This window comes from Choloepus didactylus, chromosome 17, assembly GCF_015220235.1.
Source record: "Choloepus didactylus isolate mChoDid1 chromosome 17, mChoDid1.pri, whole genome shotgun sequence".
NCBI classification, from domain to species: Eukaryota; Metazoa; Chordata; class Mammalia; order Pilosa; family Megalonychidae; genus Choloepus; species Choloepus didactylus.
This window is the reverse complement of record NC_051323.1, coordinates 19064078-19087404: the sequence shown is the minus strand read 5'-3', so window position 1 is coordinate 19087404 and position 23327 is coordinate 19064078. Positions and strand designations below refer to the sequence as shown.

Below are 23327 nucleotides of genomic sequence, written 5' to 3'. Positions count from 1 at the left end.
ATTATTTCAAGCTTTTGGCATTTTGAATAAAGTCTTTCCGTCAACATATGCACTCATTTCTCTGGGTTATATATCTAGTAGAAGAATGGCTGTATGTTTAAATTTATTGAATGAACAAATTTGTATCAGTGGGCAGTTGGGCAGGTGGGCAGGTGAGTAGATGAATAAAACACCAAGTCAGGTGGGGTGGGCCTGCTGAAGCTGTCTGGACATTGAGCTATACCAAAAGGCTAAGTTTTTCATTGCATGCCCCAGTTGTCTGCTGGTTGATAGCCCCATGCATGTGGTTGCAGAATCTAGCTTTCTCCCTTTTATAGGTCCAGCCCCTCTAGTTTTAGGGAGAAGAAATTGCCTCCCAGCTCCAGTTTAAATCTCACTGGCTCCCTAAGTCCTACATTTCAGCCCCTTCTTCTGCGGCACAGGAAGCACAGTCAGAATGTCCAGGGGGGCTTGGGCCCCTGCTGGGCCAATCTACCACCACATAATCATCTGACATGAGTACATATCCCAAAGTCTGGGAATTCCTTCTGGACTAAAACTCTGAGTGGGTATTCAGCAGAATATCTCAGGGTGGGTTTTGATACTTCTGGTTCAGACCTCTCTACCAGTGGGAGGCAGAGATATAGACCTCCTCACCCTTCATTTTCCAGCCTTATGGAAAACTCTTTGACTAAGAACACATATGTGCTCTCAAGAAAAAGCCCTGATTTTCAGGGACCCACATGTTGAAAATAAACATTTCCCTCAAGTAAAATTAATATATAAAGATAACATCCTATTAAAGAAAAGACATTTATATTGTTGTGTAGAACACTTGAGCCATGGGATCTCTAAGTGCTTCACTGAAGAAGTCAGTCTTTGGTTTATATTTGCCAAAACAAGGCATCCACTGAAGTAGTCTTCTGAGAAGAAAGGGATATTTGCTCCAAGTTCATGCATCTTGCAAAATAGAGACATGGAAACTCCACCCAAGAGTTCAGCCAATTCTTGGTCAGGGTCCAATTTCAAAGTATCTGGGTTTTCTTTCCCATCAGAGACTCTGCAGGAGGAGTGTTCTTCCAAGATGAGGCCTAGGATGGGAAGCTCATCCTGAAAGTCAGACAGGAATTCTACCTCTCCTTCCAGGGCAAACATCACAGGGTATGGGCCATGTCTTTATGTTCTATTTTGATGAAAATTTGCATTGTTACACTGCCTCAGGATAAACATAACCGTGACTTATGTTTCTCAAAATTCATATATTCAGTAAACCAATCTTTAATGAGCATTTACTATATGCCAGGAGACTATGCTGGGTGTTGGGAGCACAGCAGTGAACAAAATAGACAAAGTTCTTGCAAAGCTGACATTCTATATAATTGGCTTCATGCACCCTTGACAATTTTTGTCCTCTCAGAAGTTGGGCTGACACATGCTCTGGAGTAATGTTTTTGAGCACGACTTGGAGGAGAAATGCATCGGGCACACATAGGAGTCCCTGGATGAGGTGGTGGCATTGCCGCAGTGCAGGCTGCCTACAGATAAACAGAGGACACAAGGCTGGGGAGGTGGGGATGTGCCCATGGAGGGTCTTCAAGTTCAAGCTAAGGAGTTTGACTTTCTTGGGAATGGTGACACCAATAGTCAATGACTACTGAGTGCTTACTAGGTGCTAAGAGCTTTTTAAGTACTACCTCTTTTTAATTCTCTCAATAATCCTCCAATCCTATTATTACCTCCAGATTGCATATGAAAAATGGAGTCACACAGAGCTAAAGAAACTGCCTCTGATTCCACAGTTGTGTGAAAAAAATTTAATAGAGTAGAGTTGTTTGGTAGAAATCTGGCAGCCATGTGCAGGATGAATTGCAGAGAAGAGAGGAGAGACCACAGGGATTTATCCTAAGAGAACTGGGGAAAGGTAACAAGAGTCCTAACTAGGCCAAAGGCAGGGGGAATGGAAAGAAAGGAGAGAGAAGGAATGGATACAAAGATTGACTGGATGTGCAGGGTGGGGACTAGAGAAAGGGAGATGTCACAAATGCCTCTTAGCTATTGAGCTTGGATGACCTAGAGAAAAATGGGGCCATTAGAGAAAAGGGAAGTCAAGGAGAGGCACAGATTTGTCAAGGAAGATGATCTTTTTTGGGGGAGTATGGCAGAATAGTCTAAGGGGCCTGTGGAAGGCATCTCATGGGCATTTGGAAATTAGTGACCTGATCTGGGATAAAATACTGGGATGGCAATAACAAACCAGTAAGATGTCTGCACCAAGGTGTTCATTGAAGCTGTGGGAGTGAATAATGATAGATGATGATGATAGATAGATAGATAGATAGATAGATAGATAGATATAGATAATAGAGATAATGATAAATGATGCTAGATAGATAATAGAGATAGATGATAGGTAGACAGATGACAGATAATAGATAGGGATAGATGATAGATAGATGATGATAGATAAATACATAATAGATGATAGATAAATGATAGACATGATAGATAATAGATATAAAGATGGTAGACAATAGATGATTAGATGATGAATAATAGAAACAGATGATAGATGAATGATGCTAGATAGATGGATAATAGATGACAGATAACAGATAATAGATGATAGATAATAGATAGATAATTAGACAATAGAGATAGATGACTTAGATAATAGAGAGAGATTCTAGATAGATAATAGATGACTGATAGGTACTAGATAGATAGATAGATAGATAGATAGATAGATAGATAGATAACAGCTGAAATGAGGCAAGGGCAAAGGACAAGGATGTCTCAGAAAGGAAGGGAAGCCCATCCAGGAGCAACTCCCAGAGGTGGCAGAATCAGGAAAGTACTTGGTTAGGAAAACGAAAGGAAGAGTTTCCAAAAGAAGAAAGGGTTGAAGATAGTCAAATGCTCAAGAACCCAAGGGAAGTTATGGTTCAGAAAGGACTGGAATTTGGAAATAAGGAGTTCTGATGAATATCTCAGAAGATGAAGAGAAACTTGCAAACTCTTCTGGTAGGAGAATAAATTGGTACAATCTTTCCAGAGGCAAAACTGGTGATATGGGTAAAAAGAATTAAAATATTGCCTATCTGGAGAGTATACTTCCAGAAGTTAAACTTCTAGAACTTTATCTAGAAAAGAAACACTCATGGGCATGTAGTAAGATATAGCCATGGGGCTGTTTGTCAAAACTTCATTTAAAACAGTGAAAATTTGTACATGTCCAACAGAGATATTCAATTAGATGTAAAGATGCTTGTGATTGATTGTAAAGATAAAGAAGCAAGTAACAAAACTATGTACAGTATGATTCCTCTCCCCCCTTTTTTCTTCTCTCCATCCTCATACCTTTTTTCTTCCCTTTTGGATTATCTGTATTTTCTACAACTCTATCCAATAGAAACGTAATACGAGACACATATGTACTTTTAAATTTTCTAGCAGTCACATTTAAAAAGTGAAAAGAAACGGATAAAAATAATAATATATTATTAACCCAATATATCCAAAATAATATATTACAACATGTAATCAATATAGAAAACATTCATGAGGTATTTTACATGCTTTTTGTTACTGAGTCTTCCAAATCTTGTATGTATTTATACTTACAGAACATCTCAGTTTAGACCAGCCACCTTTCAAGCACCCAATTAGCCCCACATGGCTCATGACTTCCATCTTGAACAGCACAGCTCTATAAAATAATAGCAGCTAATGTTTATCAAATACATACTGTGTGCCAGGCCCTGCCCTAATAACATCAGGTGGGAATTACAACTCATTCAATCTCCCAAGGATACCGTGTGCTCACTGGTTATTATTATCCCCATAGCACATACTGTTCTTGTAATAATAACACCATAATAAAAGTTTTGGGGCCTCTGCAAGCGATTTTCCTAATGGGGTGGGGATGGAAGCCAGGTTGCAAAGATTTATCAAGTGAAGGGGGAGTGGCGGAGTTGGAGACTAAAAACTATTGAAGAAGTTTGGAGGTGAAGAAGAAAAATCAACAGACAAAGAAACTTGAGGGCATGACATTTTTGTAGAGTGGGGAGACACGAAGAAGAATGTAGGATGAAGGGGAAAGAGGGAAGTGAAAGGTAAAAGGGGGATGGCCGGAGCACCGTGATGCACACCACAGCTCCCCAGCCCAGGGGTGGGGGGTGAGAAAGAGGTGGCCAGTGAGGGAAGCAGACAGGGACCCTCGGTGGGGGCTTCCCAGGAAGGACGTGACACCTTGACTGCATTGTGAAGGAAGAAGTTCGCCAGCAAAGAAGCAAAAGGGGAAGGGATGTAGATTTGAGAAGTACTTAACTATAAAAAGGAATAACTGGTCAGATGTGGAAGATGAATGAGGCGTAGAGGACAATTCCCAAGTTTCCAGCATGGAAACGATGACAGTTGCCGAGTGCTTCTTTGGAGCCAGCACAGGTCCTGTGCACCACAGATGTCCCCTCATTTAATCCTCACAGAGGTCCCATACAGTGCTCACCATTTCACAAATGTGCGAGCCAAGCTGAGGCAAGGTCATTTGCCCCAGGTCTTACCACTAGTAAATAGAAGAGACAGGATGTGAGTCCAGGTTATTCCAGGAATGGATGGAAGGAGCCAGAGCCAGGACTGGCAGCCCAGACCATCCAGCAGAGTAGGCATCAGGCACCTCTGCAGAAAGTGAGGCTTTGGGCTGCAGGAGATGGGAACTCTGGTAAGGGAGGGAGGGCAGGTGCAGAGAGAAAGATAAGCAACCCTGAAGGTGTGTGGGGTGGTAGGGTGCTCTGGTAAGAAGGAAGCAGGCTTTGGTCTCCGGCAGAGCTCAGCAGCCTGGGCTAGGAGAAATGGAGGAGAGAAGGGTTGGTGAATAGAAAGAAAAGTGGAGGAGGCAGAGAGCAGGTTCTGGTTAAAGGTGGGCACCTATCTCACCTGGTGTGGGAGAGCAAGCATTAGTGCACAAGATCAGCTGGGAAGGAGGGGGAGTTAGAGGAAGGGGTGTGAGAGCTTGGGAGGGACTGGGCCTGGAAGATGGCAAAGGAAGAGATGGGAGCTAGGGTAAGGAGAGGCACTGGTGCTAGATCCAGAACACAGTGGCAGCTGAGACCCCAAAGGTGACAAATTCTTCTCTTAACCTTCTCCAGTAGAAGGGAGAAAAGGGGAAGAGGCACTAAGAGGAGAGGAAAGAGAGGAAAGCAGGTAAGAGAGAACTATCTGCAGAGGAAGGGAAGGGAAGAGAAGCAGGGAAATTAGAGAAAAACAGGTAAGGAAAGTGAGAGAAAGATGCATGGGAGAGGGAAAGACCAGATAGGACAAAGGTAGAAGAGCAGGAACTCCCCTCACTCAAGTCACCCCAACATCCCATCTCCATCCCCTGGATGCCCTGTCTCGGGAGAGTTGGCTGAGACAGACGGACTGACAGCAGAGGTGGGGTGGGATGGGGGTGGGACCTGAACCAGGAAGGGCCAGGGCTGTCCCAGATCGTAACCGGACTCAAGGCACTCACCCTCTGTGATTCTTTTCCTCATCTGTAAAATGGGCTTAAGGACAGACAACTGGATGTCAACATACTTTAAAAGCATCAAGTCAAAGGACAGTGTTAGAAAGGTCTATGGATTTAGATACGAACAGGTATACCCGAAGTCATACGAATGAAAGTAGACGTGGGCGGTGCAGACGCAAGCGTAGGAAAGGTGGGGTAGATTCCAAGCTCCTCTGCGCGCCCAGCTTAGCGTAGTTCGCGGTCACTGCGCAGCCTCACGGTGGGGGTGGGAGGTGGGCTCATCGCGGCTAGACGTGCGCGGCCTTGAGGCCGGATGCAACTTGCTCGGGCTCTCTCGTCTTGTCCGTCGCAGCTCCCAGCACGTGCCCTGTCGCCGCAGAGCACAGGCCCAGGATAAACACTGTCCCGCTGGAACCTTGCTGCGACAAAATCCCTGGTCATCTCTTGCCATTTTCCGTCTTGTCTCCTCATTCTGTACCTCTGCCCAGCTCCGCCGCCTTCCCTTACGGATATGGCCTGGTCAGGTCCTTGTCCCCACTCGGCGGCACTTCCCTTTTCCCAGGATTGCGGATGGGGCAAAGGAGGAGTGGGGAAGAAATACTGGGAGGAAAAGTCGGGGAGGGGGTACAGGGACGCAGGGGATGGAAGAGATAGAGACAGCCTGAGACAGAAACGGGGAGGGAGGGGGAGAGCAGTACAGAGAGCCCGAGAGAGCCGGAGAGGTCAGCGACAGAAACGCGGGCTCGGCCGCGGATTCAGTAACTCTTCCTTCCATAGTCGTTTCCGGGGTGGCTCTGCGGTGCGCGCCCCTGGGCCGCCCAGGACTCGAAGGGAGGCAGGGTGCGGTGGCCTCACCTCCCCCCCTCGCCGTCTCAGCACCCCCACCCCTCGCGCTAGGGGGCCGGAACGGCGGTGGCTTGCGGGGGCTTTTCAACGCAGTCGAGTGGAAAATAGACTTTAACCGGCTTTGTGGCGGCCGGGGCGCCCGGAGCGCTCTCCAGGACCCGGCTCCGGGCGCTCAGGAGAGCCACTCCCAAGACCCGGCCTGGAGCCCCCGCAGAGCCGCGCGGTGCGGCGACACTTAGCCTTCGGGCGCGGGAGGCCCATCCCGCAGACCTCCTCGGACTGACCCCGGCAGCGGCGAGGGCGCGGGACTCGCTGCGGTTCCCTCCCCGCGGAGCGCTCGCGGGGGCCCGACCCAGCCTCCCAACGCCCTCCTAGGCCGCGGCGCCGCGTTTCCTGCTGCCTGCGAAGCCCCTGGCGGAAAAGTTAGGAGAGTGTTGGTTCTCATTACCAACCTCCCTCTCACCCCCCGGGAATAGCCCACGAAATGGAAACTGACAGGAGCAGAGACGCTCGCTGCTCTACCGTCGCGTGTGGAAGGCGAGGGTCGGGGGAGGCCTGGCGGCCGCTGCGTTCCCAAAACGACCGGCGTGACTTCTCCGCGACCGACTCGGGCTGCGTCGCCAGCTCCAGTTCTCCAATGTAAGGCACGGTGTCCCCGAGACACCCCCACCCCACGCCCAGAGACTGCTGCCGTGACTGGGCAAAGGGACGGCGTCCGAGCCCCGCGAACTGAGGCGCAAGGCAAGACGGCGGCGGGGTGTTGCTCCCCGGCGGCCCCCGGCCTGGCTCAGAGTTGTCTCTGGAGATATTCAGAAAACGGGAAACCACACGAAGAAGGCCGCGGCTTTAGACTGCGGCCCGGGAGCCGCGTGGTAGGTGAACCGGCAGGTCCCGAGACCAGGGAAGCAGGTTCTCGGGAGAACACATTTGTGGGCCCTCCAACACCCACCCTCCGCTAGGATCCAGATTCTCTAAGAACTGAACCGTCCCGGGACGAATGGGAGAGGGTTCAACTAAGTTACACACGGAGGAAGGGGGGCCGGAGTTTCTCCCCAAGCCCCAGTCCTCTCGGACTCCTTCTCCGGTTCCCTTGTGGGTGGAGACGGCTGCGGCGGTCGCTAGACTCAGCAAAAGGGCGGAGACGCGGGGAGAAGCCGGTGGCGAGAGGGGAAGGGGCCTGGATTGCCAGGAAAAGGCTCCAGTCCGGCTTTTGCCTCCGACTCCGGGCTCCTTCCCCGCCCGCGGTCCCTCTCCCGGCCCCGCCCCACCCCGCCCCCCACCTTGGGGCAGGTGAGCGGCGGCCAATGGGCGAGCGCCCGGCAGGTGCCCGCTAACTCGCGCCTCGCTTCGCCGCGGCCGAGGCCCGGCTGGGCAGTGCCGGGCGGGGGTCGGTCCGGAAGGCTCCTGAGGGAAGGAGCCGGGCTCAGCCCCCGGACCATAGAGGCAGCTCGCAGCATCGCACCGAACCCGCTCCAGTGCCTGTACCGGGACCTGCCCGCTCGGCCGCAGGGGCCGGCGCGCCTGGCTGCGAGTCGTGGCCCGACTCCGCGCTCTCTCGCTCGCACGCCCCTCTCCGCTCCGCGCCCGGCTCGCCGGCGGGGGCTGTGCGCGGGCGGGCGGGCGGGGGAGGTGAGGGGTGCGGGTGTGTGTGCATGTGCCTGGCTGGGTGCACACCCCGCACGGCGGCGGCGCCAGGACGCGGAGCGCTTCCCAGAGCCCCGCTGCCTTGCTCGGTTCTGGCGGCCGCGACCATGTTCCAGCCCGCGGCCAAGCGCGGCTTTACTATCGAGTCCTTGGTAGCCAAGGACGGCAGCGGCGGCGGGGGCACGGGCTCTCATCCCCTAGCGACTGCCGCCTCCGAGGAACCGCTCCGGCCCACGGCGCTCAATTACCCTCACCCCAGCGCGGCCGAGGCGGCCTTCGTGAGCGGCTTCCCCGCCGCTGCCGCGGGCGCCGGCCGCTCGCTCTACGGTGGACCCGAGCTCGTGTTCCCCGAGGCCATGAACCACCCCGCGCTGACCGTGCACCCGGCGCACCAGCTGGGCGCCTCCCCGCTGCAGCCCCCGCACTCCTTCTTCGGCGCCCAGCACCGCGACCCGCTCCACTTCTACCCCTGGGTCCTGCGGAACCGCTTCTTCGGCCACCGCTTCCAGGGTGAGTGCCGACGCTGTGCCCTCCGAGGCGGCTGGCTGGCGCCCGCTCTGCGGCGGCGCGGGGGAGGCTGGGGGAGCGCGGAGCTGTTCAGAAGTTGGTGCCGAGAAGGCTGCGGGTCTGCTGAGGTCGATTTCCAAGCCCGGAAAGCCGCGCGGGATCCACCCGCACCTCTACCCCGTTGTTCTCCCTCCCCGAGTCGGGTTGGGACCCCCAGGCTTTCCCAGGGAAGATGCCCGTCTGGACGGCAAGCCCGAGGGCATCCGTGGAGCCTCCCCGGGTCTCCCCGCGGCCTGCCTTGTTCTCCCTCCTGGCTGAGCCAGTCCCAGCCTAGAGAGCCAAGCGCTCGCCGCTCTCCCTCCGCCCTGGCTGGACCCGGGACTTCGCATGTCCACCAACTCTCAGGGATCCGCCCTCGCTGGCGCGTCCGGCGGGGGAAAGTCCGCCCGCCTGGGGTCTATGCGAAGCGTGGGCATGGGGGAGGGCGAACGAGAGTTAACGTGGCACGCTTTGCTGTCTTGGGATGTTTCTCGGCAACCTTGGCCCGACTTCTCCAAGTCACACGTGCTTCTCGGAACCAGGGTAGGGAAGGTTTGCAGGAACAAAGTGGTTCCTCCGCCTTTCGCCCCCTCCGGGAGCCCACCTGGCTGCTGAGGAACCAATGACAATCCTTCTGGGCAGGGGGCCGACGCTGAGGGCTGTTAAGGTCGCAGCAAGTCCGAGTCCCCTGATCTACACCAAAATGGGTCTGCTAATGAAGATCCCCCGCTGGCCTCACACACACACACACACACGCACACACACACACACACACACGCTCTTCCTCCGAAGGAAAGGAGAGTTGCGTTTGTTGGAGTTCGTTTTCTTCCTTGAATTTGTTGAAGTTTGGTTTTCTTCTTCTTTTTTTTTTTTTTTTTAATAGGTTGTCCATAATTTGCGCGGTAATTGTTTTCCTTTCCGATTTTAGTTTGTTAGTGTAGACCCGATCCCAGCCTTGTGAGATTTCGCGGTTCGGAGCTGCGTAACCCGGCTTTTAGGGAAACAAATGAAAAGGATATGGCTGGGGCTTCGGCTCCTGGGGCTAATCTGACAGTAACCAAGTCCACTCAACCAAAAAAAACCTGGATGTTTGATAACATTATCTGGATAATAGAAGAAAAATTGTATCTTGAAGCGTTTGCCTTAGCTACTTGGCTATTTCACAAAAAGTCGCTTTTTCGGTCCCTATTTTTCTGACAATTTTCTCAGACCCACCTAGCCAATATATCCTGATTTGGACAGACCCCACAATGTAGTGACTCGAATAAGAATTTTTATGGGCAAACTTGTCTCCCCCGGGGACTTAAAAGATTTGCCCAAATTATCCGAAAAATCGCCTACGCGTCCGCCGCTTTAGGCAAGAGTTCCTGTCAATTAAAACCAGTGCTTCTAATGAAATTGGGGGTTCTTAAAAATTGAGCAAACCACCGTGGTCCTCCGTGGGCTCGGTCCCCGGCCTGCGTCTCACAGCCTGGCGTCTTCGGGCCGGAGTGGAGTCGCTGTGGTTTGTGAGCCCCGCGGGCTGGAGCTACCCAGCGTTCGCGGGTGGCGGATTGATGGAGGGGGTGAGGGATGGAGAGGACCGAGCCCTGTGCCTCCTGCAGCTCGGCTCGTCCGGAGGTGGCTTCCCGGCGGCTCCCTCGGCATTGGATCACGCGCCCCGCGCCCGCCGGGCCACCTTTCCCGCCTCCCGCTTCGCCCGCGCGGCTCGGGGCGCCGAGGACCCGGGACGCCTCGCGAGAGATCCAGCCTGGGCTCTGAGCATCCCCAGCCAGGCAAGGCCGGATAAATCCTTTGCAAAACCCGCTCCGAAACTGCCGCCGCTGCCCGGGAGCCATCAGTCCCGGCAGACACGTTGTCGAGTTGCACAAACGGATGGATTTTTCTCTCGAGAGCCGTGTCTGGACGCGGAGATGGAGCTAAGTGTGGTCTCATTTTCGAAGCCGGAATGCCGGTGGGCATTGAAAGACTTCGAACCCGGAGACGCTTTCGCTTCAGGGTTCATCTCCGCGATGGCAGACCCAGACGCGCCCCAGGGGCAATGCGCCCTGCGGTCCCGGCGGAGCCTCCGGCCTGCGAGCCGAGCCGACCCGGACTCTCCGGCGCCGCGTTTTCTAGAGAACCGGGTCTCTGCGATGTTCATTTCAGCCCCGTTTTAATGCAAGAAATGAAACCCTACCCGAACGAAAAGGAACATGTCTGCGCTCTGTGCGCAGCGCTCTGGGGATGGCACGGTATCGCGCGCACGGGCAAGCGGCTTCGCTGCCTTGCGAGGCGGTGGAGGAGCAAAAGCGAGCGCTGGGTAGCCGGGACCAGGCGGCAGGATCCGGCGGCGGGACCCCGAAGCCCCGGCCGGCTTGCGAGGCCCGTAGAGGAGGGGCCGACCAAGACCTGGAGTTGGCGGTATTTCGGTGCTATTTCTCGGAGATCAGGAACTTTCCGGACCCGGGAGCCGAGCCGGGAGGGGGCCGTGGGAGACCCTGCCCTCCGGGACGGGCAATGGTAATGGACCGGTGCTTCAAAGGGAGCCTTTGTTCCGGCAGGAGGACGCCGGACGAATGCTGGGATGAAGTTATTTCTCCCCGTCGCCCCGCCGTCCTTCCCTGCGGGCAGAGGCCTCTCCAGAGGAAACTGCAGCTCGAACCGGGCGCTTCGGCTCCCTGGCTCCCATCTCCCGCCGCCGCTCTGGTGGGAGTCTTCTGCTAGTTCCCAGCCATTGCCTTGAAGGGAAGTGCAGAAAGAGGCTGTAGGAAAACGAGGTGGAGGGTTCAGTTCCCAGCTCCAGGGAAGGATAGGCGGGCCCCTTTCCACCTGTCCTTGTCCGAAACTGACAGCCCCGCTTCACAACCCAGAATTACCGCGTCCACGCAGGCAGCACTCCAGCCCCAGACTTCTCTGCCCTTGTGGTCCAGTCAAGAGAAACTGGGGTCTTAGCAAGGATGGTTCAGGCTGTCTCCCCACAGGTCAGAGTGAGCTGGGCCCAGGTACACAGGCCCGTTAGGCACCACCCTCGGCCTTACAGAAACATGTAGTTTTGGATCTGTTTGCCAAGACGGTTAGTTTTGTTGTTGTTGTTGTTGTTTTACCAATCATCCTCTTTCTTACAGGGAAAAAGCCCTGTTTCTTTTGGAATCAAATAACCTCATTGCTTATCAGCATCTCAAATAATTTCCCAGCCCCCTGTGTCATCTTCATGGTTGGGTTAGAAGGGCCCTTATGTTTCTGTCTATGCTTGTGGACACAGACTGCAGGCCTCTTGCCATCCACCCATGACAGGGCACTACATTCTCTCCGTGAGGCAGACCCAAAGCAAACTAGCTTCCTCCTAAAATAACCAGACTTGTGGCAAAGGAGCAAGTGCATGAAGAAGGACAGAGAAGCTTGTGACTTCCATCCTCCACTTTGGGTTTATAAAGGCAAACCCAGAGAACTCCCCCATCTAGTCACGCACACTGGGATGGGCTGGAATCCTGCTTTCTCAGCCCCACTCTGCCTTCCCGCCTCTGCTTCCCACTCATCCACACCTACAGGGCCTCTCGTCGCTGCCTCCTCACTTCTGACCAGGCTGGGTTGGCTGTGCCGCTGAAGCCAACCTCTGTGAACACTCGGCTGAGCTAGGTGTCCTCTCTCCTTCTCTGGCTCATCTGTCCAGAGGAAATGACTGCTGGGAGCTCAGAACGATGTTGTTTTTTGAAGCAAATCAATGAGAAGCTTTTGCTTCCCCCCTACTTCCCCCACCTCTTCCTGGCTTACCCAATGACCCCCACCCCAGAGTCTTTATTCCCACCTGGAGCAGGCACCTCCGTTCTTTCTGATTTATCCCACTCTGCCAGACCACTGCTCCTGACCATCTGTCTGCTCCACTATCCCGAGTTAAACCTCTCTTTCTTCAGTCAGGACTGAGAGCCCTGGGCCTGCCCCCATTCTGAAGGGGCCAGTGGACAGTGTGTCCCTCCCCCTTCCCCCATATACACACTCTCTTTTGTAGTGGCACAGATTCAGTCAATTTAGATGGATACAGTGACTGGAGGTTAGTGACTTTTCCCTGTCAGGTACCTTTGTCTCTTTCCCAGGCACTAGCCCCTAATTCCTGGGCAACCCTGTTCCACAGAAAACCCCAGCAATACAGAAGACCTGTGTAGAAGTCCAAAGCCCAGGGACTTAGAGAAAGTGAAGTCAGGCAGTTCCCACCAGCAGAGGGAAATGAACAGTTACCTGGTGAGTTTTCACAACAGCGTCTCAATTATACGCCTTTGCTTCACTTAAATAGATTTTTCAGGAGATGGGAGATGGCAACTGAATTATCCAGATAATTGTCTTAAGAGCAAAAACAGGCCAAATTGAGGCAACCTAGTGGCCATCTGATCTCTAAGGAAATTAATTGGATCAGTCAATCTCAACAGCTAACTGTCAAAACATTCTATCTAGGGCTGTGTGTTGTTGATGGGTCTGGGGGTCTGTTGGGTATTCCTGCATGAGAATCAATGGATGATGTCCTTGGGCCTCTTTAGAGTCTGTTAGCAGATGCCACTGAGCCAGGGAGTGTATGAGGGCCTAATGGGGGCTCTTTGAGGCTGGGACTGTGGGTGGGAGCTTGAATTGGTTGTTCCTGACCCCCCATCCCAGCATCATCTAGTCCAATGTTACCCCCTCCTCCTGGGTGTGGGAGCTAAGTCCCCACGCTGGCCAGCATTTGCCAAGGGACAGTCAAACCCTTTGAAAATCCTGTAGACTAGATGGGAGAAACAAGACAGTAGGGTGGCTGGAGCATATATTTACACACGCCCATGCAGAAACCAATGTATCTATATCTATCTATATATATTAGAGAGAAAGATGACATCTAGATATTTATACATGTGTTTCTTCAGCACGAACTATTCAGGAATGAAGCAGGGCCTGTGACAGTGACAGTGTCCTGTGGGGCTGGGAGGGTTTTACGCTAGAGGCTGGGCCTCCAGGTCAGCTGAAAGCCTGGGAAGAAAGCTGGAGAGAGGGCTGACCTTAGACTTCCTGGAAGTTGATCTAGCCACTGGCCTATTTTTACCACTTGCAAGGTAGAGCTTGGTTCTGCTGACACAAGTTTTCAGGGAGCTAGAAGCCTGAGCATTTAGCTGCATGGCTGTGGTTTAAGCAGGTGTGAAGGGAGAGCTCCTTGGGTACCCTTCTCGCTCCTGAATCTGTTTGGTATTGGGGTGCCTAACACCCTCGCTGTTCTCTTTATTGCATTCCTGACACCTGGCCCTCCCTCCTTCTTGGCCCACTGAGGGAGGAGAAGGAGTGGTGTCCTGACCAGTTAATTAAAAGCAAACAATTTGGAGGCCTGGGACGCTGCTAAAGGGCGGAGGGAAAGAAGGCCCAAGGACCACAACTTGGCCTCTTGGGCTGCTCCTGCCAGTCTGGATTAGGGCCCGGTGGGGCCTCACTAGGCCAGGGCCAACTTTTTGGCCCAGCACAGTGATCTGCTGGGCCGCGATTCCGCATATCCCAGAGGGGTAGCGCTCAGAGTCTGGGGAGGTGCTGGGAAAGGGAATGGACTTAGTGAAGGGGCGGGAAAAGGGCGAGGAGGGAAGTGGGGCGACCGGGATTGGAAAGGGGGAGCGGAGCGCTCAAGGGCGTGCGGGCGCGGGACGGAGGGCCGGCAGAGGGCCGGGCTGCGGCTCATGGCGCCCCTTCTCTCTTTCTGTACCTGCGTGTGCTGCCGTCGGCGGCGCGGCCGCAGCGAGCGACGTGCCCCAGGACGGACTGCTTCTCCACGGCCCTTTCGCGCGCAAGCCCAAGCGGATCCGCACGGCCTTCTCGCCCTCTCAGCTGCTGCGGCTGGAGCGCGCCTTCGAGAAGAACCACTACGTGGTGGGCGCCGAGCGGAAGCAGCTGGCCGGCAGCCTCAGCCTCTCCGAGACGCAGGTAATCACCCCCCGCCAGCCTGCGGCCTGCCCTGCGCCCCCGGGGCCGGGTGGACGTGAGGGAGGGCGGGGGCGGGAGTGACCCTGAGCCTCGGTCCCCGGCGTCCCCCCGCTTTGGCGCGCCCGCGAAGCTTGTCTTTAGAGCCCCTTCCCTGTGGCTGTTTTGAGCCGCAGAACTTTTATCAAGCACTCAGGATCCGGCAGGAGAAATACAAATCTTATCTCGAGTCCGGCTCCCGAGGCCCTTAAGGAAGTGCCCTGTTACGGGTGGAGGTGGGGAGTGGGGAGCCCCCACGCCCCCTCACTCCCGGGCAGCACCTTCTTCCGCCACTCTTCAGGGTGGGCGCTCACGATTTTGTGGGGTGATCGGGCCTTCTCTGCCGGCACTGGCTTTACTGCTGTTAATGGCAGAACTGACCGAGGCGTCGGATGTGGCTTGGGGAGACAGCCCAGGTGTCCTCAGGTTATAAACCTTCGTCAAGGCGACCGGCCCCACTGCTGTGCCTTGGTGGCTGCTGCTTGGGACAGAGGGTGGCACTGACCCCGCGCAGGCTGTGGTGTGCTCTTGGAGCACCCGAGGGGCCAGGGCAAGGTGGGAAAGTGGACTCTGGGTACTCAGGGGCTGTTTTCAGTCGCTTGGAGGCCTATGGACTGGAGGAGGGAATAGACTCCGACGGTGTTGGAGGGGTTCAAACTGGGTGACTTTACTGTTGCCATGTAGTATTTTTGTAACTGATAATTTTTAAAAACATTTTTTTCAAGAACTAGATGGGAGTTTTAGGGAGGCAGATTTGGGTCCATTGTAAGTAAAGACTTTGCCATAATAAATGCTGCCCGGAAGCGCCCCTTAAGTTCTGGGTCGGTCGCGGTCTGACGTGCTGGAGGGGCTGCTGCGAGAGAAGATTACAAGGTCTCGATGGGCCTCGGGAGACCTTATGTCCCTCGGTGTCCCAGGTTTTCCAGCCAGCTTCCAGATTTGCGAGCGAGAGAGGCAGTCTTAGCGCAGCAGCTCCCGCCCCGTGGGCATGTCATCTTCCACTCCTCTTTCCTGCTCCACTCGCCTTCTTACTGCCCCTGCCTCATTCTGAGATGGTGAGAAGGCGCCGTGTGTGTGTGTGTGTGTGTGTGTGTGTGTGTGTGTGTGTGTGTGTGTGTGTGTGTGTGTGTGTGTGTGTGTGTGTGTTAGTAGCCTGGGGCCTCCCCGGTAGCAGTTCCAAGATCCCCAGGATCACTGTGAGAGAGCCCGGGACGCTAGCAGTGTCCCCAGGCCGCCCCTACCCTCTCGTCTTCTGCTCGCATTTGGGCATCTATTGTTGTATCTGTCTGACAGCCCACTTAACGCATCGCTCCCGGCTCCACTGCAGGACCCGCGTGCGTTTTCAGATTGGCTTGCTGGGCTGTTATAACTGCAGAGAAAAAGCTTAGAAAACAATGGAGTTAATTTAAAGACATTTTAAAGGAGGATAATTTAAAAAAATAAGTTAATAAAATAAAACACACACCTCTTTCCCTTCTGGCAAACAGTCTTAAAATTATCGTTTAAAGCAAGGTGTCAATTTAAGAATGGTTTTTATAGTGAACTTCATTTAAACAGTAGTATTTATTAAATTTTTAATTGCAGAAGTGCAAGAAAATAAAAACAGCGTATAATCCCACCACCCACAGATAACACTTGTTGAAATAATGTTGTGGTTTTTAAAACTTTCCATTTTTTAGCTCATTTGAAATTAACCTTTCAAATTGAATCTAGTTGCCTATTTAAAATAGACTAATTGTTTCTTTCATTTTTATTGTGAGAACTTTCAGACATATTTTTAAATCCCAGATAGAATAATATAATATATCCAGTTTTACTACCGAAACTCATAGCTAATCTTGTTCCCTCTATAAATGGACTGCTTTTTTGCATATGGAACAAAAAATAATAATAATAGAACTATGGGAGGTCTGAGCCTTAGAAACCTCCTTGTCAAGGTCTGTCTTTCCAGCTGAGGACCCTGAGATGGGAAGCCAGACTCTGCAGAGCTCCCCAGTCAGGAAGACACGATTTCAAATGGCTGCTTCCTTTCAAACTGACTGTGTGACCCTGGGGGAATTACTCAACCTCTCTGGGCTTCATTTTCCTCATCCAGCATGTGGGTTGTTTAAGGATTAAAAGCATCTAATATGAGCTCAAAGAATATTACTTTCCATCTCCAGTCCCTTCCTTTCCATTTGTTCAAGTAATATGTCCAGTTAGGGTCAGAATAAGATCCAAACCTGGGCTTCTTGACTCTTAGTCCAGTGCTCATCCTGCCACATCGTCTCTACCATCAGAGCGGTCTTTCTGTTCACCTTATAACTTATCATCTGGACCTAGGTTATATAATTAACTAATTATCCATCTCAGTATTTACTAGAGGAGCTTACCTGTCAATTCCAGCCATCAGCTGTTTGTCAAGCATCAGTCACTCCCATCATCCCCCTGCCTTGTATTTCTACCATCAATATCTATATTTGTCTCTCAGAACTATCTAATCTGTCCCTCAAAAATGGCTGTTTTATATCTAGCCACCTACTTCTGTCTGCTCTCATTTATAACACCTCCCTAAAGCTGATTAATTTATATTTTCTATTAATTATATGTGCTTTTCCCTAACAATAACTTGTATTTACCCACCTGTTGATTATCTTGTTATCAGCTCTTTTGTTTTCTCTTCTGTGTATCTACCATCCATCTCAAACTTCCATCTCTCTAGAACTATCTAACAATTGACAGACAGTATATTTATACATCTTCTAATGGTTATCTATCATCTCCTTGGCTCTGGCTCTGTCTTCTCTCTGGGCCTCAGTTGCTGTATCTGTGGGATTGACTGAAATGAAATGCAGCATTCCTCCCAGCCTGGAGTTCTGTAGCTCGTCTATATTCTGCCTCAGTGCTTCTGCATAATCCCTCCTCCCTGTCCACAGAGCTCACACTCTACCCGCCACCTGTCATAACGTATCGATCTTTGCTGTTATGACTTGTTTAATTATCAGCCTTGTCCACAGGACTGGCTCTCCGGATGTTGATCTGTAGACCAGGCGAATCCATCTCCCAGGGAGATCCTAAAATACAGATTCCTGGCTCCACCCAGGATGTTCTCTTAGAAGGTCCAGGATGGGACCCAGGAAAAGTTTTTTAAAACAGCTCTTTGGGTGATTCTGGTGAACAACAGGCCTGACCGTCTTAGCTCTGAGAAGCAGAGGTAAAGTTCTGTGTGTTTCTCACTGAACCCCAGGCCCAGCTCAGTGCCCAGCTAGGAGTAGATGCCCAATAAACATGTACTCAGCGAATGGGCCCATTTCTCTTGATTCCATACATATCCATAGGTTAACTTTGCTCTCTGCTCTCAGTGCTCTCGCCCTGGCTCTTTCCTTTCCGCTTCCCCTTGCACTTTCACAGCAGACTGTTGATCTAGATGATGCAAACACCAGCTCGTGGATAAAACTTCTGGGACAGTTAGGTGGATCGGTGTGTGGGTCTCTCTAAGCCCGAAGTTTCAGCATAGGGTGTTGGGAGGTGGACAAACTGAGCTGCTTTGTTGGGGTAGGGCTGTGTTTAGTGAGGAGTGGGGAATTTGTGCTGGGAGGGTCATTGGGTCAACCCAGGAGGTGGAGAGAGGGGCGCTGGGCAAGGGCTAGTTCTCCCAGTGGCTCTAGTTACTTGCTCCCACTGCTGTGGTGCAGCCCTGGGGTCTGATCAGAGTAAACAGACCTGGGCCTGAGTTACATCAGGGCCTTGAGTGTGGGTGAGTGTGTGTAACATGTGTGTGCCCACAGTGTGGGGCACATATGAGCAAAGTGTGACAGATGCCCATAGATCAAGTGATGTCTTACCTACACGTCAAGTGCCACAAAGCAGTCACATGGCATGGAGTGCAGGTTCAGATGACCTCTTGATAATGACCCTTGCATACTTGCATGCTACTGTATGTGTGTGTGTGTGTGTGTGTGTGTGTGTGTGTGTGTAGTTCTAATAGGAAAGAGAAAGTATTTGCTCCAGGCTGATGAATTTCTCAGTATTTCCAGCTGCCTCCTCTCCCCAGCCCTGAACTTGGCTACTCTGTTGGGCAAGAACTTAGAGTCAGCCAGAAGGAGCAATAGAGGCCAGGCTGTGGGAAAATTTGAACAGGGTTTTGAAGGCTAAGTAAGAGTTTTCCAGATTAGATAACTCAGAAAAAGGTGGAGAGTCTTGGAAGGAATATGGTTTATATGAATAACAGAGAAAGTCAGTGAGTCAGATACTTGGGAGACCACAAAGAACCTCTCCCCAAATACAGAGAGTGTCCTCCAGCTAATATTCCCACTGTGCCCTTGGGGCTTAGGCAGAGCTGAGTAGTGTGGGAGGACAGCAGAATACATACAGCCTCCTAAGCCAGCTCCAGCAGAGTTGGCAGCCATGTCATGTGACCTGGCTCCTTTCTGGGTCCTCTGTCCACTAGGAAGGGGCTTTGGCGTAGCCCTGGAGTTGCCCAGCTGAGTTAGGAGTATCCCATGGAGTGCCACTCTTAGCTCCAGCTACACTCAGAGCCCAGTTCCTTTCCTCTTATCAAGTTTAAAATAAGTTAATGCCTTAAAGAAAACTCATACAAGTAGAAAAAGGAAGAAAAGTCACCCACACTTTTGGTATATTTCCTTCTAGTCTTTTCCCCCCATACGTATTTTCTTTTTCCATGATGTCATACTGCCGACACTGAGGATCCTGCCTTTTTCACTAATATTATTAAGTCAGAAGCATCCCCCTGTTATTACAGTCTTTGTAAACAGCATCTGGACACTCAGTCCAAGGCTGTTCTCCGGAAGATAGCCAGGCTGCCTAGGGAAGGGTTTATGTCCCCATGGATTGCACACCCTGTTTCTGGAGAGCTGCCTCCTTGACCCCACTAGTTTTCATGGAGAAAGTATTCAGAATCACCCTTCACTTGGGTGTCCCAGGAAGCTGCCCATGGCCTGAAAACACATCATGTGCCTGAAGTTCCACCATCGAAGTTTTCCTTCTTCGGGCCAGGGTTGCTGGGAAAGGGTAGCACGCTGGGGGCCATCCCACGAGAGGCGAGTGTGATGATCAGAGTCCTTCCTAGAAGGTGACTCAGGAGTGTGTGGGGGAGGGAGAAAGGCACAGAAGAGACCCTCTGTCCCTAGTGTCACCCAAGGCTGCCCTCAGTCCATCCTCGCCAGGCTGGCCAAGCTCAGTCCAGGGCCAGCCCACTTGGACTTCTCAGGAACTAAGCCTCCAGCCCTGAGTCATGCACACGCCTTGCACAGGAGGCCGGGTGAGCTCACCCGCCTACTGGCTAGCACAGCCCCAGCAGGCTCCTGGGCTGGGGGCAGGGGCCAGGCTGACTGCCAAATGGCTGTGCCAAGAACCACCCAGGACCCAGCCACCCTGCACCCAAGGAAAGGTGGGCTTGGAATCCAGAAGCCCTGTGCTTGGAGCATCTGCTGTCCTCCCTTGTCTACCTGAAGTGAGATGTGCAAGCTATAGGTTTCCTGCCCTGCAAATGAGGGCACCCCACCTTTGGAGGCATCCCCTCTTCCTGTCCCTGGCTGGCTGCTCTGGGTAGTGCTGAGACTGGCTGCTCCTCCCCATCCTGGTGCTCTGGAGGGCAGGGTGGAGTGTCACGGTGGCACCCCTGGGGTAGCCCTGGGTTGGGTGGGCTCCGGGAAGGGACAGAGAGGACTGTCTGGGATGCGTGGAGATATGAAGGTGGGCCCAGCTGCCAGGCCTGCTTTTGGCCACTGCTGCCTGCCTTTGTGGGTAAGGGCTGAGCTTTTCAGCTTTCCCAGGGAGGAGGGCCTGGACGGGGTCATCTTTCTGAGGAATGTTGCTTTCAGCCCTACCCAGAGTTCAGGGCTCTCCCTCAGCAGTCACTGCTGCTGCCAACACCGAGTGCTCACCATCATTGCACACTCACCATTTGCACAGCCTCCATCCATCACCTCTGCTGCAGCTGGCGCAACCTACTTGCTTTCACCTGTGCTGTCATTCCCAGGAAACTGTCTACACCTCGTGATCCTGCCCTCTCTACGTCACCTCCCCTTGGGACCCTGTGAAGCAAGGGCACAGGAGGTGCCCCAGAGCTGCCAGGGCCTCAGAGAGCAGCTCTCCCATGGAGAGGGACTTGAGCCCAGAGAGGGGAAGGGACTTACCCAGGGATCAGCACCCAGGACCCTCCTCCCAACTCAGAGGAGGATCGGTTCTGGCCCCACTCTGCAAGGCCAAGCAAGGAAACGTGTAGGGATGTGGAGGTGATGGACAAAGGATTTCTAAGCACTGAAACTAGTCAGGGAGCCAGGACAACCTGCCCAGATTATGCATGACAGGATGGTAAGGGCTGGGTGCTGGACACTGAGCAAATGCTGGAGGAGGAAGGAGGAGAGAGAGAGGATTAGAGATGGGACTAAGTCTTGGAAGGCTTCCTGGAGGAGATGGGCTTAGAATAGAGACCTACCCCTCACCCCATGCCTCCCCCATCACAGAGGGTCTCTGAACCCTCCTCAGTAGGGCTCTCACTGCATGTCACAGAAGGTCCCTCCACCCCCAGCCCCAGCCCCTTACCCTGTGTTCAAAGATGAGCTCACTTTTGTCACCTGGAATTCTCCTGGCTGTTCCTTGGGCAACCGGTTCCCACATCCGTACAGTCCACAGGGACCAGTGCCGTGGGAGCAAGAGGTCCAGAGCTGCCCCTGGAGGGCAGAGCACTGCTGTCAGTGGGCAGGGCCTTCAGACACACCCCCTCCCTCGTCCTCCTCTGTCCGGGGAGGGTGTGGATTTCAAGCTACTCTGAGGAGCTGTCACCCAAGGGGGCTGTGAGGCTCCCACCTGCCCAGCTCCAGCCTGCACCACTCCAGGGAATTCCACAGGGGTTTCTGAGAAAGGGTCCTGGGAGGTTAGAGCCCCCAGCTGTGAGTCCCCGGCCCTAGTTGTGGTCTGGCTGTGCTGGGTACTACTTTTGTTCTGGAACTTACCTCCAGTTCATGGAGCCACTTCCACTCTGCCTCTTTGTGTGGCAAAGAACACAGGGCTGGCCCTAAGGGCAGGGGACCCCAGCAGGCCCTCGGGGAAACCAAAAGGACCCATGCCATATGTACTGTTCACCTGAACCCTGGGAGGGAGGGAATATCATCTCCTCCCTAGAATGCAGCAGGGATGCAGCCTGCAGGGCCTCAGAGCCTGGGCTCCTTCCCCTCTGCTCTGCTGCAGCTACTGGAACCAGGATGCCTCCAAGCTCCATGACTCCCCCCTTTCCTCTGGTTGAGGGGGACAGGCCGTCTCTCCAGGCCCACCTCATTGGCCCCTGGAAGAGCAGACCTCCAGGCCCACCAGGTGGCAGCTGACCAGGGGGAGGGTCCCAACCCTGGAGGCCTGACCCTGTGTGGCCTCAGTTTCCCCACCTGGCTCCCCATTTGCCTGGAGTGCTGAGGCCCCACTGGCTGCCCAGTGGCCTCCCAGGTGTTTCTCACCTGTGCCCCCTCCCTCCCCGGCCCAGGTGAAGGTGTGGTTCCAGAACCGGAGGACAAAGTACAAGCGGCAGAAGCTGGAGGAGGAGGGTCCGGAGTCTGAGCAAAAGAAGAAGGGGTCCCACCACATCAACCGGTGGCGCATCGCCACGAAGCAGGCCAACGGGGAGGACGTCGATGTCACCTCCAATGACTAGGGGTGGGTGGCCAGGAACCCACCACTGCAGAGTGCTGCTCGCTTCTGGCCGGGCCCCCGGGCGGGCGCAGGCTGGACTCTGGCCACTGCCGGCCCGGCTGGCTGCGGGGAGGCCTCGAGCCGTGGCCCCGGAGGGCTTGGAGCCTGGGCCACCACTGACAGAGGGACAAGCAATGGGCCAGCTGAGGCCGGGGACTGCCCAGCCAGTGGCCCACCACCGCAGCCTCCCAGCTGCTCTCCATTTCCCTTCTCTTATCTCCTTTTGTTTTGATGTGTTTCTGTTTTAATTTATTTTCCAGGAGCCCGCTATAGTTCTTAGTGATCCCCTTGTGTCTCCTTCCCTGGGGGGAATAATAAAAGTCTCTCTCTTAATCGTGGTGGCGTCCAGCGCCAACTCCTGAGCCTGGGAGCCTGGTGAGGTGGACTTGGCCCCGGGGGAGGGCAGAGCAAGCGTGTGCAGGGCCCAGGAGCCTGGGGTGGGGCTCTGAGACTCAACTCATCAACTCCTCTCCTTTGTTGGTGGTAGACCCTTGTGTCTCGCTCCAGCCCCACAGCAGGAGAAACTGAGGCTAGACATAAGGAAGGATCATCCTATGTCTTGAAGGTGGTAGAATGAGGGGTGAGAATCAGGCCCAGGTGGGTCAGGGAGGAGAAACAGAGCTCCCCCATGCTTAGGGGAGTGAAGACGTCGGTGGCTTCTCCAAGTGAGGAGAAATCCGAGGAAAAGGGGAGTGTTCGGGGCTGAGTCAAGGGGGCACCATTCCCAGAGGCCATCAGTCCCAGCCCCAAGTCCTGGCACCAGTCAAATGCTCGCCTGTCCCAGGAAACCCCAGTGGGGCAGATCGGAGCTTCAGAGGCAGGGCTGGAGGCTGAGCCTTCCACTGGGCCCAGGAACTCAGGCCACCCCCACCCAGGAAGGAGCTGGAAGCAGCGTTCACGGAGCCCTTTAGCTCACCTGTTGCCCTTCAGTTTGTCCACTTGTTTTACCTAGTGGTCACCTAGTAAGGTCTCCTGCATCCTAAAAATGCATAAACTGTCTTCCTAACAGCTTCCCCTTTAGACATTCAAAACCTGTCTCCACTTTTTCCCATGTGCTCCCCAAACCCCTGCTCTTTTGGCCACTTGGCTGACGATGACGACAGTCACTACGGTCACCAGCCATCCCTCTGTGGCCAAACCCAAACCACACTACCCTGATCTGGATTCAGCTGCTCCCTGATAC

The 23327-nt window shown here is 53.4% G+C and overlaps 1 protein-coding gene and 1 long non-coding RNA gene across 3 annotated transcripts; one reads left to right on the top strand and one right to left on the bottom strand.

The window, feature by feature from the left end:
* LOC119512799 lies at positions 1–7550 on the bottom strand. Of its 2 annotated transcripts, none has more exons than XR_005212452.1 (3): positions 5486–7550; positions 3601–3685; positions 1–1514 (listed from the first exon to the last, which is right to left on the bottom strand). It is a non-coding gene; the product is annotated as an uncharacterized LOC119512799 (long non-coding RNA). The 2 variants fall into 2 exon arrangements; XR_005212453.1 differs by lacking the exon at positions 5486–7550 and adding an exon at positions 4307–4649.
* EMX1 (empty spiracles homeobox 1) lies at positions 7365–22477 on the top strand. Its single transcript, XM_037807597.1, has 3 exons — positions 7365–8482; positions 14241–14425; positions 21939–22477. The coding sequence occupies exons 1-3, from the start codon at positions 7981–7983 to the stop codon at positions 22104–22106; spliced, it is 855 nt and encodes a 284-aa protein (XP_037663525.1). The 5' UTR covers positions 7365–7980; the 3' UTR covers positions 22107–22477.
* The last annotated feature ends 850 nt before the right edge of the window (positions 22478–23327 follow it).

What these genes read in the sequence shown, in the direction of transcription:
- EMX1 (XM_037807597.1), top strand. Translation starts at nt 7,981, where the DNA reads ATGTGCCTGGCTGGGTGCACACCCCGCACGGCGGCGGCGCCAGGACGC. An exon ending in CTTCGGCCACCGCTTCCAGG is followed by an intron (nt 8,483 to 14,240) that starts GTGAGTGCCGAC and finishes GCGCGGCCGCAG; the next exon opens with CGAGCGACGTGCCCCAGGAC. An exon ending in TCAGCCTCTCCGAGACGCAG is followed by an intron (nt 14,426 to 21,938) that starts GTAATCACCCCC and finishes TCCCCGGCCCAG; the next exon opens with GTGAAGGTGTGGTTCCAGAA.